The 13,882-nt window shown below is 40.6% G+C and overlaps 6 protein-coding genes across 6 annotated transcripts; 3 read left to right on the forward strand and 3 right to left on the reverse strand. All coding sequences in view use genetic code 12, as the record gives it.

The window, feature by feature from the left end:
- Positions 1 to 83: 83 nt before the first annotated feature.
- On the forward strand, positions 84 to 1,616 carry VPS17 (retromer subunit; the record flags this gene model as incomplete). The annotated part of the gene is made up of 1 exon (XM_067689861.1): positions 84 to 1,616. The coding sequence occupies one exon, from the start codon at positions 84 to 86 to the stop codon at positions 1,614 to 1,616; it is 1,533 nt and encodes a 510-aa protein (XP_067551169.1).
- A 392-nt stretch (positions 1,617 to 2,008) lies between these two features.
- Positions 2,009 to 4,141, reverse strand: I9W82_001147 (uncharacterized protein; the record flags this gene model as incomplete). The annotated part of the gene is made up of 1 exon (XM_067689862.1): positions 2,009 to 4,141. The coding sequence occupies one exon, from the start codon at positions 4,139 to 4,141 to the stop codon at positions 2,009 to 2,011; it is 2,133 nt and encodes a 710-aa protein (XP_067551170.1).
- Positions 4,142 to 4,394: 253 nt separating this feature from the next.
- Positions 4,395 to 8,696, forward strand: SIZ1 (SUMO ligase; the record flags this gene model as incomplete). Its single annotated transcript, XM_067689863.1, has 1 exon — positions 4,395 to 8,696. The coding sequence occupies one exon, from the start codon at positions 4,395 to 4,397 to the stop codon at positions 8,694 to 8,696; it is 4,302 nt and encodes a 1,433-aa protein (XP_067551171.1).
- A 55-nt stretch (positions 8,697 to 8,751) lies between these two features.
- On the reverse strand, positions 8,752 to 9,273 carry RPB7 (DNA-directed RNA polymerase II subunit; the record flags this gene model as incomplete). Its single annotated transcript, XM_067689864.1, has 1 exon — positions 8,752 to 9,273. The coding sequence occupies one exon, from the start codon at positions 9,271 to 9,273 to the stop codon at positions 8,752 to 8,754; it is 522 nt and encodes a 173-aa protein (XP_067551172.1).
- Positions 9,274 to 9,520: 247 nt separating this feature from the next.
- I9W82_001150 (mitochondrial 54S ribosomal protein uL13m) lies at positions 9,521 to 10,051 on the forward strand (the record flags this gene model as incomplete). The annotated part of the gene is made up of 1 exon (XM_067689866.1): positions 9,521 to 10,051. The coding sequence occupies one exon, from the start codon at positions 9,521 to 9,523 to the stop codon at positions 10,049 to 10,051; it is 531 nt and encodes a 176-aa protein (XP_067551173.1).
- A 40-nt stretch (positions 10,052 to 10,091) lies between these two features.
- Positions 10,092 to 13,778, reverse strand: I9W82_001151 (DNA-directed RNA polymerase II subunit RPB2; the record flags this gene model as incomplete). The annotated part of the gene is made up of 1 exon (XM_067689867.1): positions 10,092 to 13,778. The coding sequence occupies one exon, from the start codon at positions 13,776 to 13,778 to the stop codon at positions 10,092 to 10,094; it is 3,687 nt and encodes a 1,228-aa protein (XP_067551174.1).
- Positions 13,779 to 13,882: the final 104 nt, after the last annotated feature.

Raw genomic sequence — 13,882 nt, forward strand, 5'->3', positions numbered from 1 at the left:
CACTTTATTTTTTGTTGAAAATCCCCAAGAAAAGAAAATTAAGGAATTCCCCGTTTGACCAGCACTATCACCCATTCACATCAATGGACTACGCCGACGACTTTGAAGACAACAATCCATTTGCTAGGCCGGGCGAGGGTGTGACATCCCATTTTGAACCCCAAACGGAAGAACCATTGGTACAGGAGCAACCAAATGAAAATGATGAGTCCAATGACTCCGAGGCAAACGAAGACCTCATATCGAAAACCGACTTACGGAAGTTAATTCCAGAACGATTCACGAACAAGTATAGTCTACATATCAAGCTAGTATCTATTGAAAGAAACAAACTTGAAAACCCAATTTTGCGATTGTCCGTTCGTGTTCATGGACTTCCTAAATTTAGACAAAAGGAGTATGATGATGTCCGCCGTACGTTTAGTGAGATAGTCAAATTTAACAAGTATTTGGCTGTATCAAATTTGGAGGTGTTTGTCCCGGTGATCCCAAGCTCGGTGACTTCGTACCCAACAGGTGGGGAGGATGAAAGGAAGCAGTTGATGTTTGTGTGGCAAGAGTGGTTTGACCGAATTACTTCGAATCCAATTCTTATTAGAGACGAAGAGTTTGTGTTTTTTGTTGAAAATGATTTCGGATACAGCGTTATAAACAGTAACAAGAAGTCTTCAGTTGCAAGTGGGTTAATGAGAAAGACTTTGAAACAATTTCCCGTTCCATATGACCCTTTCCAAGAATTGGCCGAGTTTAGACCAACTGTAAAGAACGCATATTTGTTGTGTCAAAAATTGCATCGACTGCTCGATAAAGTCTCCAAGAGTGAAAAACAGCTTTCAATACATGTTTACGATATGTCAAATAAATTAACCGTGTTGTCGCAATTCGAAACAACCCATCCAGGAATGAAAAATATGTGGGAAAAGTTGGGCAAGGTTGTTCAGGTGCAATCTGACCTCTATCTAGTGGAATCTATTGGTGAAATGGGTATCTTGGGGGATGGAATACAATACTTTGTTAATGACTTTTACGAAATTAAAGAAGCTTTGACCAACAGGTATTTGATTATGCGTGAATTAATTCAAGCAGAAGCTCAAACCAATGCAAAACACGTCCATGCGAATAAAATGAAGAATAAAGCTTCATTGGACCCTATAAAAGTCGACGAGGCATTGAGATCCCTCGAGTATGCATCCAAAGTGCAAGAGCTGTTAAATCTACAAGTTAAAAGAATATCTGGAGAAATGTTGTACGAGAAGGATGAAGTCGTTGATTATATTGAAAAGAAATTCCGTAGCTTACTAAAAGCATACGCTTTGCACAAGATAGATCACCATCGAAAAATTTTAAAGAAGTTTGAGGCTATAAGATTGGACGTAAGAAGTGTGGACGAACGTGGTGGTTTGTCTCGTCTTAACCGAGACAACTTGGCCAGTATAAAACATAATTTATTGCAATCTCAGGCCCCTTCGGGAGATTCGTGGTCTTCGCGGACATTTAGGTCTTTGGAGAAGGAAGAGGAAACTAAACAACAAACTAAGCCTCAAGCTTCTTCCTTGCAAGCGAGTGCGGTAGATGCAAGAAATGCTGCTAGTTTGTTGGGTGTAGCAACATTTTAGTAACTACTTGTATATGAATAATGTATTTTGCCCTTATGATGAGGTTAGCATAAGACAACTCTCATGCCTCTTGTTAAAGAGATGAATAGAGGTGAATAGAGAACCTAGTCAAGCTGAGTTTGATGGGCATTGATGCTGCTATTCAACAAACTAAAGAAGAGTCAAGCTGTGTATTGGAGATTTGGTAAATCGTGTTCTTTCGTTGTACAGTTCTTGATGATGTTAGTAATATCTCATATTGTATTGATTATTCCTTTCAATGACTGTAGTCACTTGCACCCAAAAATGATGTATTGGGGGTTACACTTTTCTTTCCCCAAAGACAAGCACTACAGTTTTGACTTCTTACGATATCGAGAACGTCGTATTAAACTACCACTATGACATCCCTATTAAATAAATACTCGTATTAGTTTCCAAATCAGCTTCACGAACCACGCAAAAACTTTATAGATATTAACCACGACCCAAACCAACTTCAAAACTCCGACAATTATCTTTTCAAGAATTAAATAAATGATCTTGTAATTCATAGTAGCATCACCAGTCAAATCCTGTTTCAACTTGGCACTATTAAAATTGGATTTCGATAAAGATTGCTCTAACGAATCCAACCGTTCTGTAGTTTTTCTTAAGTCAAGTGATAAAGATGCGTTGATTTCAGATATCGACCGATCTCCTGCACTTAACATGGTATCGATTTTAATTGAATAGTTGTTATTAACCATGTGAAGAATTGATTTACTTTCATCAAGACACCCACGTTGCAAATCTTCCAAAGCTGGTAGACTTTCATCATTGATAAGTGACATCAAATTCAAAACATCAAAAATTGAACCAGACTTGATATCGTCAACTTTGTTCTGTACCAATTGCAAATAGTTGGGGTATATCGTCAACAAGTATTTCATACGTGTAGTACATGATTGTCGTAAATAGCTCAAACAGCTGATGATCTTTATCAAATTTTGTTCCTGCCGATCAATCAGAATATTAGATTCGGTACTTTCCACCTTTAAAGCTTTGTCATCATGTTCAGTTGATGATGCACTGATAGGTAAATCTTCACTAGATACTCGTTGGGTTGGGTGTATTTCAACGTTTTGCAATTTTGACTGCATCACAGGGTCTGGTGTACTTCCTTCGATACGTATTGTTGGTGGCACCACTGTGTGGCTGTTTGTGTCAGTAACATTTATTTCCAGTTTAGGTTCACGAATAACTGGAATAATGTATTGTTTCTCGTCTTGTGATCCATTGGTGTCGGAAGTGCTACGTGCCTGCTTCAACTCATTCTCTCCCTGTTCTGACCCAGTCAGACTTTGACCATTTGCAAGTTTATCATCTGACGCTGTCCGCAGTTTCAATAAATTAGAAGAGGATGATCCTCCATGGTAGAGGCGTTTAACTTTTGTTTTGAATCTATGTCTGTGATGATGGTGATGCGGATGATGAGGGTCTCTTTGTTTCGACTGCTGGGCATCGCTCTCTGAGCTAGTTGAAGGATCAAGTAAAGATTTCAGTCCCTCAAGTGGTGAACTCTCTTCCTTTATCTCAATGCTTGGTTTCTTGTGTCGCACTTCATCATCAGATATCTCAAATAATCTATCATGAAGTCGTTGTCTAAACCTATGCTTCTTTCTGTGATGAGTGAAATCATCTTCAGAAACTTCATCCGGGAACCAATAGTTCCCATGAGGATCCTTGAGCTCGTTCCAGTGGTGAAGTCTCCACCGGGAGTCTCCGATATATTCCTCCAACTCAATGGCCCAAAGCATTTTCCAGTCTTTTTTTAGATGGTGCCGGTGACCTGGTTGGTTATGCTTGCTGAATACATTACATGCAAGTGGTATTGTTTTCAAATGTAATGGCTTAGGGTACTCGTGATATTTTGCTCGGATCTTCCGATTCCTCAATATTTGAAGAGGATTGTACACTCCTTCGACACCTGGATGTCTGTTGTGATCCCCTTGTGTTTCCTTCCAATCAATAATACGCTCAATGTAGAGATACTTTACTCCCAACATTGACTTGACCTTTTCTGCACGAATAAACGTACTACGGCTGATCTTGGTGTCATCTAATGGAGAGTCATGATGAAGTGGGTTGGGATCCAAATTAGGTGCTGGGTCGATGACATTGCATTCTGCCTGGAGGATGTTTCTCGTATCTAGAAAAAGGGAAGCAAGCGCACCGGCCTTTTTCACTTCCTCCTTGGTTACCTCCTGAGGGAATGTGCTTTTCCCCTTGTTTTGTAATAGCGTTTCATCATCTGTGCTGTCTAATGAGTGTTGCACAAACAGATCAAGGTTTACCTCCGTGTTAAATTCCTTAATTTCATTACTTCTTGAGGCACTGGCTTGCAATGGTTTAGGTTGATGGTTTGGTTTCGATGAAGATGGTAACCTAGGCTTCGTGGAGACAGGCGGATTCGCACTTGAGTCGATAACTGAGAGCCGGAGCTGAGATAAAGGTGAATCGGTTTTACCTCCTTGTTGCTGAAGTTGACCTGAATTCTGAGACATTTGAACCGCACTAGGTGGTTACAGATTGATCTCTATGCGCTGAGTGTGTGTATGTTGATGTGGTATTGATGGGGGAGGTATTGGGGATGTCGCTGATTATATTGCAGGGTAATGTGTGTTCTGGATCCACCTAAGGGAAAACAACAAAAAAAAATATCAGTATCACCGCACAATTCAAAACAACCCACCAGGTGGTGATTACGAACGCCAAATTACTAGAGCGTATAGCCATTGATCCCATTTTCTTTGATAGATGGAAACGCCTATTTATCTCGAATTTTCCCAAGATGATCTTAATCGTACCATACGAAGCATAAGGAAATTGCTGATAGCAGATTTAAGAAGTTTTTTGTATCTCCTTGGACTATCCATGTCAGGTACAAAGGACCAACTTTTTGAAAGAGTCCGTTTGCATTTTGAGAACAAGACGAATATCAATGAGGCGGCACGACTTGCAGCAATAAAGGATGTGTTGGAAAGAATTAAAACAAAAGGTAAGTTAGTTTCCTACAATGATTTATACAATTTTTACTGCAGCAGAGGCCGGTCTAGAAGAGGGACACCATCTACTTCATCTCCTGGTTTACACTCGCAAGACTCTATTCCGGATAGGGATCACGATATAAACTTCATTGATAATCCCTTCTTTAGAGCAATGAAAAAAATACACGTTTCACCACAAGCGTGTCGACCAAGCAAAGCCAAAAGCAAATGCCGCATCGACTTTGTTTTCAATGTAGAGGAACATAAATGGTTAAAGAGGGAAGATCCAAATATGAGAATATACTTGGTTTGCGGAAGAAAAATGGAGGAAGGGAGTGCATCTAATGATGTTGAAATAGAGTATCCCATTCCTCATAATCTTTATGTGAATGGTCAGAGAGTGAACAAAACATATGAAGGTATTCGACATAAGCCGGGAACAGCTAAACCTGTTGATGTCACTGACCTCCTACTTGGGCCTCCAAAATTGAACAAGATACGTATGATCTATGAGGATGACACGTACACGTATTATGTCTATCTATACTTTGTGAAAATAATCTCCTTGGAAACAGTTATTAAAGATATTATGAAGCAACCCAAAATCCGAAAGGAAGACACGACGGAAAGGATCAAGAAAATCCTGATAAAACTGTCTTCAAATGGCATAGAAACGGGAAACGCTTTATTAAGTTTAAAAGATCCATACACTTTCACAAGAATCAAAATTCCTATCAAAACTATTGAGTGCGAACATCTTGAGTGTTTTGATTTAAATTATTTCATGACTCAACAACAAGAAAACCCAACTTGGGAGTGTCCATATTGTGGGGCTAGTTTTGAAGTATCGGATTTGGCAATTTGTGAATACTTTGAAGATATTCTTAAAAAAGTGGACTCAGACGTAGACTACGTCAGCATAATGAAGAATGGAGAATGGAGACTAACTGATTCTGACGTTACCAAACAAGCATTGAAAGTGGAAGAGCTCGAGGATGTGACGGAAGCGGAAGTGCTGCAGACTAAGGTGAAACTTGAGCCTCGTAAAGATGCGACTCCTCCTGAGTTTATTTTCCTGACCGACGAGGAGGGCGGTGAAAACGATAGCGACGAGGTTGAGGAGCTTCTGTTGGCAACCAGAGCTACAAAGCTCGAGAATTCAACAGAAATCATCGTGAAAGCCGGCGTTGAAGGTACGAACAGGTCAAGTGCGGAGGTTTTTGACAACAACTCCTCCCAAAATCTGGCACCAGTTCTATCCAATGAAATTGCACGAGTTGGTGGAAACACTAACGAACAGAATATCACAAGCTCTTTGAGCGAATCCAGTTTAGTTTCTCATGGGTTGACATCTGCTCACACGAGCCCTCGTGATACGCGACTGCTGACACGATTCCAAAGACATCGATTGCATAAGCAACGTGAACATGAGGAACAAGTGGCAGAGCATCAACAAGAGCCTCAATCATTAGCTGCTAATCCAATGAATGTTTCAGACTCCCAAGAACACTCGGTGTCGCATCGTACACCTTTGCTCAGCGATAGCGCAAACAATAAGAGCTCACAACCAAATAATAGCACTACAACCCCTGCTCTATCGGGGGTCGATGATCTCCAAAGAATCCAAGAGCGATATCGGACAACATTACTCACTCAGGGTGCTATCTCATCGACTCCGACAGAAAACACGGGCCTGCTTCTCAACGATATCCTACGGTATGGCCAATCGCTGATAGAGAAAAGAATACTGCAAATAGAAGGACAGCAAGGCATTGACCAAGATGGCAGTTCTAAGGGTGTACTCACTGCAGAGCAGAGAAGATTGCAACAAAACATACAACTATTGGCCCTACAACAAGATCAAACAACGATGGCACACAAGCAGCATCTGCATCTACCGGGGCTGCTGCTGCATGCTCATACTTCAGAAGTTCAACATCAGAAGAACATTAATAATTCTAGTAAAGCAATTGAACTAAAGGGCCAGAACTCATTGCAATCGCCTCAAAACAGGTTACTTCGAAACAAGACGCCGCAGATCATTTCCACAGAAGTCGAAAGTGGTAAAACTGTTGCGACATCGAAGTCACCAGCAAAGAAATCTCATTCCCAGCTGAAGGATCGTGAGCCCCCCAGGAAAGCAGCAAGCAAGCAAAAAGAGCAACATGTTCCTCATCCTAAGGGTGAGCTCGATAGCACTGACCTCTTTCTTCAAAGCTTAGGTTTGCTTCCAAATGGCAGCATTGACACAAATGCTGTGAATTCAAGGAACGGAAAAAGTCAACTCAAAGATGTGAATACTTTGAGTCCAATACATGGTTTGGAAGCTGAACCAAAGCGTCTGAATCATGTGACCAATGGTTTTGTTGAGCCAAGTTCTACCTCAGGCAACGGGTCTCGCAAGGTCTCTCATCTCGTCAAAGAAAGCGGTCGTGTTTCCAAAGTTAACGGGCTTCAAACTAATATCAGAGAGGCTCCACAAGGAACTAGGGCGTCACCCGAGAAGGAGTTGTCAAATGCAGTGGCCCCTACGAATCCCACGACCCTCGCTGGAAAGCATGCGCAATCGGCGCATGAAAAACTACAAAAGCAGTACTCTTCGCTATTTATTCGTACCAAACGGCCGCATCCACCACCAGAAAGATCCTCAGAGAAGAAAACGGGAAGCGCTAAGGGCAATGAGACTATACGCCTGAGTCTGGAAACAGTCGGAGCTGCAATGAGTCCAAATAGCCAATCTGGAGAACTGCCTGGTGAGGGGCAGACATCAGAGGACCATGGAGACTCCGATATTGATTATTTATTTGTTGAAGATGAGGAAATGTCTGAAGTGGAAAAAACGAGCAGACCAACTGAGCATGCTCAATCTGAGGATATATACGTAAATGGTTCCAAGAAGAATGGCGTGGCAGAAAGTACTTCTCATATGCAGCCTCGGGATCAGATTGTGCTTGGAGAATCAGAACTCGAGAGACATGTTGCTCGGCAGATGCGACTGCAAGTGGGTGGAACCGTTCAAAACCAGTTATTGAATGAATCGATACAAAATGCTGCTTTTACTGAATTGCAACAAACTATTTCACAGTTTGAAAGTGACACAAAGCGTATGCTTGAGTATATTGAACAGGATTATGCGTCTGATCCTGTGCAAAGAGATGTCATTCTAAAGCACATTGCTAACTCAAGAGAGAAGGATAAGGTGAAGGTAGTTGATGAGTTTGTGAACAATTACTTTGATTTGGTCAGCAAGATTTTACCCAAAAGTAATGGGCCGGAGATTGCACACAAAGATAGTACACCTCATGAGCTGACTAATTCTATGCAAACTGAGGATCGCAACTCCCATTCACTTCAAGATTCGAATGTTCCTGACAGCGGAATGAACCACCCACAAGCAGGTTCTCACCGAGAATCTAATCTTACTGGCGTGAAAAGAGCAGGATCGATTGATCCAAATCAGTCAATGTTAACCCATAATTTACTGAACCTTAATGGGGATTCTTTAGTTCCGGATTCTTTGCCACCATCTACGTTAGGGTCTCATCCGACTTCTTCATTTAGTCCAGTTGCGGCAACATTATCTTCCGACACACCTACAACCCAGAAAAATGAACTCAAAAAGGGTCAGTTCAAAATTGATGAATCGTTTTTCGACGATTCTAAAGCCCCCGAGTATATCCCTCCAGCAGATGACATGAAGGAAAATTCGACGGTGTTTGTGAATGGCAAGAATAATTTGCAAGTGCAGCATGTCTCTATGGATGTCGATTTTCGGTCAAATGCCCCCAATTCGGAGCCAGATTTCAAGCAAACTGAATCTTTAGTTGAAGAGAGGGAAACTTCACCTAGCAAGAGACGGAAATTGATAGAGCTATTGGAGTGTGAACTAGGTAAAGGAAAATTGATTAATAAGTTTTTGGTATTTCAGGATTATACACTGGAGCCAGACGATATGAAGCAAATGGAGGAAGCATGGGTTAAAGGGTTACAGGAAAGGGAAGAAAGAATCAACAAAATAGTTTTCTCGGGAAGTTCAAATGACCCAATAGTCCTAGACTCGGATAGTGATTAGAGTAGGCGTAATAAAAGTAAAATGTAATGAAAAAGAAAATTGTCTTTTGTCTCATTCACAATGGACTTGGTCCTAGATAATCCTCTTTGATACTTCCAATAGCGTAGATCTCATTAACGTCTGTCCTTGTACCCACAATCTTCAACCTGACTTTCGAACCCTTTTCTATGTTTTCATCAGGGCTGGAATAAGCTGGTGGGTTAGCCGATGGGTTAAACTTCATATCTGAAGGTATTAGATGAGTACTAACAAACACAGATAGTGGTCCCACATCGGCAAAGAATCCCATTTTGTTGACTGTGGTCACTACACCATCAACGACTTCACCCTTGAATGGCTTCCAAACGACCGCCCTGTATTTCACTTCAAATTCGGCCATTCCTGTTGTTGGAATTATCCTCCCTTTACCAACATCAATATTCATAGAGTCTAGCACGCAAACGATGTACCCAAACTGACCTGTACATGTGCCTTCGACGTCACTCAATAGCTTATCTCTTAAAAACTGGTCCATTTGAGGGCCAAAATATGATGGATGCAACGTTAGGTTTAATGACAAATCCTTTAAAAAAAACATATTGGTGGTATCTCTATAGGGTAATATTTATACATATAATACAAAATGACTAAGTGATGGGGTTTCTCTATATTCGCTCGGTGTGATGTTATTCTTTGTTGTCGTATTCCCCCCAACAATGATGCTGAAAATTTCGACTTTTTTTTTGCGAGAAATTTTCGTTGTAAGTTTTTACAGAGGGAAAAAAAATTTCACCAAAAGCTAGCTCACCAAGTTCACGAGAAGACTCCAGTCCAAACGATCCACAATGTCTCAAAGAATTGGTAATGCCGTACTGGCTCTTACTCGCGTATGGCACCATGTTGATGTCGCAGCCGATTCCAGGACTCTCGGTAGATTAGCTTCACAAATCGCCATTACGCTACAAGGAAAACATAAGCCTACATATACTCCCAATAGAGATCATGGTGATTATGTTGTGGTTACTAATTGTGCTCATTTGAAAATTACCGGTAACAAGTTGAAAGATAAGACGTACTGGCACCATACTTCACGTCCAGGTACGTTGAATTTAATTCCTATGGAAAGAATGATTGCAAATAAAGGTTATGGAGAAGTTTTGAAAAGAGCTGTTAAGGGGATGATACCTAAGAATAAGCACAGATTAGTGAGAATGGATAGGTTGAAGGTGTTTGATGGAGATGAGCACCCTTACAAGGAGAATCTAATAGCTTTCGCTGATGAAATGAAGGAGGTCAGAGCCAAGATGGCCAAGTTGGAAGAAAACGAAGCAAAGAGAGCTGAACTTAGGAAAAAGTATTTAGCTCATCAAGTCTAAAGATAGTGGCTCCTGTAAATATATGTGTTTATCTATTTAATTATACACGAATACTGGCCCCTGAACTTTCAGTATATAATCTTGGTGTAATATTCATTGCCATAAGTTCTTGGAATAATAACTTGGCAGCATAAGGTATATGAATTTGATAAATGTTTGTCTTGTTTTTACAAGAACGACATTCAAATTGATTCTTTTTCAAGTTGGCAATAACTGTCATCAAACCACAACTTCCACATACATGCACTCTAAATGCATCGGATGCTTCCATCAACCTCTCCTTAAGGAACCCAGCAGCACCATGTGCAAGCATACAATCTCTCTCCATTTCTCCGAAACGCAAACCACCATCTCTAGATCTACCTTCAACAGGTTGTCTAGTCAACACTTGCACTGGTCCTCTTGCTCTAGCGTGGATCTTGTCATCAACCATATGTCTCAATCTTTGGTAGTAAGTAGGTCCGAAAAACACTTGCGCCATAAGTTTCTTACCAGTGTGACCATTGTACATAACTTCAAAACCTCTTGATTGGTAGCCGTGTTCACGCAACAACTTGGAGATGGCTTCGGCAGTAACATCGGTGAATGGAGAAGCATCACCTTCAAGTCCAGATAATGACGACACCTTGGACAACAAACATTCAATCAAATGCGCAACCGTCATACGAGATGGAATAGCATGAGGGTTGATGATTAAATCAGGAACAATTCCTTCGGCTGTGAAAGGCATATCCTCGTGTCTATAAGTAACACCAATGGTACCCTTTTGACCGTGTCTGGAAGCAAACTTATCACCAATTTGAGGCACTTTTGTGGTTCTCATTCTAACCTTGACGAATTTAGCTCCATCACCATTGGTCGTCAACAAGACTTGGTCAACGATACCTGACTCTGTACTTCTCAATGGAGTAGAAGCATCCCTCTTGGTATGATATTGTGTTCTTTGTCCCAATTCTTCAGTGTCAGGAGGGATAGGAGTGGTTTTACCAATAATTATATCTTCTCCACTGACCCTAACACCAGGAGCAATCAAACCATCATCATCCAATTTCTCATAAGTACCATGTTTCAATCGCAATGTATCTGACCTCGAAGGCTTTTCAAATGTCTCCAAGGCTTTCATACCTTGACGTTTTTCCAAGTCCATATACGACCGGAAAAACAATGACCGGAATAATCCTCTATCTATAGATGATTGATTCATAATCATAGAATCTTCTTGATTGTAACCTGAATAACAAGCAATAGCAACAATGGCATTTTGACCAGCTGGTAACTCACGGAACTTCAAGTGCTCCATTGCTCTGGTGGTGGCTAGTGGTTTTTGCGGGTAGTATAAAATGTTTGCCATAGTGTCCATTCTCACTGCATAGTTGGTCAAAAATACACCCATAGCTTGTTTACCCATCGCAGATTGATATGTGTTACGAGGAGATTGGTTATGATCTGGGAATGGGATAATAGATGCGGCAACTCCTAGAATCATTGAAGGATGGATCTCACAATGTGTAAATGTATGAGTATTACTACTACCGGTTGGTTTAATTCTCTTTGCTGGATCTAGTTCCTGTTCCTCCATTTGCAAATCTTGCTGTTGAGTCTCAGTTAAGTTACTCTTGGATGCTTCTAGATCATCTGGTGTCATGGCAATCATAATTGTCTCTTCTTCTTCGGCATCAACATACTCAACTATACCTTCTCTCACTAATGATGACCAAGTGTAGGTTGCTTCATCATCATATCCTTCGTATGAAGACTCCAATAATTGATTGACATGTTCCTTACGCAATTTCAAATCACCCTTGGTTTCAGAATCTGGATTGTCGTCGACAATAAACAATGGACGGTACACTCTACCAGCATCAGTAAAAATCTTGAGTTCTTTTTCTCTGATATCTCTAATGATGGAAACTTCAGGTGAAATATCTCCATTCCTTCTAAGGTCACGCATATACTCAACCAATGACGCTGGCTCTCTATGCACACCCACCCAAACACCATTAACAAATACTCTCGTTGCATCAGGTGAGTTGGAAGGAACATAATCTTCCAAAGGCTCCAATCCCCAATCTCTTAAAAACGACAGGATTGGTTCTGATGGGGTACCAACGGAAATACAAGTCATCAAAGACAAGTTCTTCACCAAACCACACGCTTGACCCTCAGGAGTCTCGGCAGGGCACACCAAACCCCAATGAGTATTGTGCAACTGTCTAGGTTTGGCTATTTTACCATCTCTTCCAATTGGAGTATTTGTTCTTCTTAAATGGGATAAGGTAGACGAGTAAGTATAACGATTCAACACTTGTGAAACACCAGCTCTTGAGCTCATGGCCTTCTTCTGTTCACCCCAGTTACCGGTAGCCAACGAATATCTCAAACCATCGGTGATAGTTTGCGATTTAACAGCCAAAGTCAAATTAAACTCTTTATCATTTTCAACACATCTTTGCATATAGTTGTAAATATCTTTGGTTAATTTTTTAAACAAGATACGGAATAAATTGGCCAATAAAGGTCCTGCTAAATCTAGCCTCTTTTTACCAAAATGATCTCTGTCATCTGCTTCTTTTCTTTCCAATGCACAAAGGAGTAATCTGTTCACCATGTATCCAAGGAAGAATGCCTTTCTGGTTTCAAATCCTTCCTCTTGAGTGATGTTTGGTAACAATTCTTTTTGCAAAATATCTCTGGCATATTGAATACGCTTCTCTCTTCTGATACCCAAGACACCTCTTCTACCAATGAAATCAAGTGCCACTTCACGTTCTTGGATGACAAAACCTTCCTCGACACATGGTTTCAACATTTCCAACATTTGCCAATCATTTGCATCGTAACATATGTGTTCCAATATATCACCATCTGGCACCACACCAAGAGCTCTGAAGACAATCACAATAGGGATATCTTCTTTAATGTATGGCAAAGTTGCCTTGATTGTCCTTGCTGACAGACTTTTTTCGTCACGTCCGTAAAGCTTGATTTGCATAGATGAGATCAACCTTGATCCCTTTTCGATAGCCGATCTAATTTCCGCCACATGAGATATTGGTGAAGGTGCTGCTTTTTTAAACACTTGAACAATGTTTGCCGCACTTCTTTCTTGGGCAATCAAAACCTTTTCTGAACCGTTAATGACGAAATAACCTCCCATATCATAAGGACATTCTTTTAATTCATACATTTCTTGCTCACCCAAGTCTCTCAACATACAAAATTTGGACCTCACCATGATTGGTACTTTTCCCATGTAAACTTTACTATCACTCTCTTCACCTTGTACTATCTGCTCCTTCCACTCAAGTTCGTTATCTTTTCTATTATTGTCATCAGATTCGAAAACCTTTTTTGACATATCAACATACAACGGAGCCGAGTAGGTAAGATTACGTAGTCTGGCCTCTTGTGGAAACATGAAATGAGTGGTACCGTCACCTTCAGTTTGACTTGGTTTCGAAATATACATTTTACCAAAAGTAATCTCATACCTCTTGTTCTTGTTATCCTTCTCGGAAGTATGTTGAGCAGGTTGATCTAAAATCAAATGAGAATCCTCCCAAATTAACTCTTGTATCGTTGATTCAACAAACTCATCAAATGAATCCAACTGTTGTGATACTAAACCTTTTTCCTGAAAGAAAGAAGTAATCACAGTCCAGCAATCTTCCGGTGTGATGCTCTGCGAGTCATCATACATGTACGGGTCGTATTGATCTTCTGACATGGTGATGATGATGGAGATGGGGTATGTGATCTGGAGGCAAAAGACGTAAACGTAAAGAACGAAAAAGTCAGACTGTTTTTTTATTTCTTCACAAGTTTTTTTTT

Source organism: Candida metapsilosis (assembly GCF_017655625.1).
Source record: "Candida metapsilosis strain BP57 chromosome Unknown scaffold1, whole genome shotgun sequence".
Classification (NCBI taxonomy): domain Eukaryota; kingdom Fungi; phylum Ascomycota; class Pichiomycetes; order Serinales; family Debaryomycetaceae; genus Lodderomyces; species Lodderomyces metapsilosis.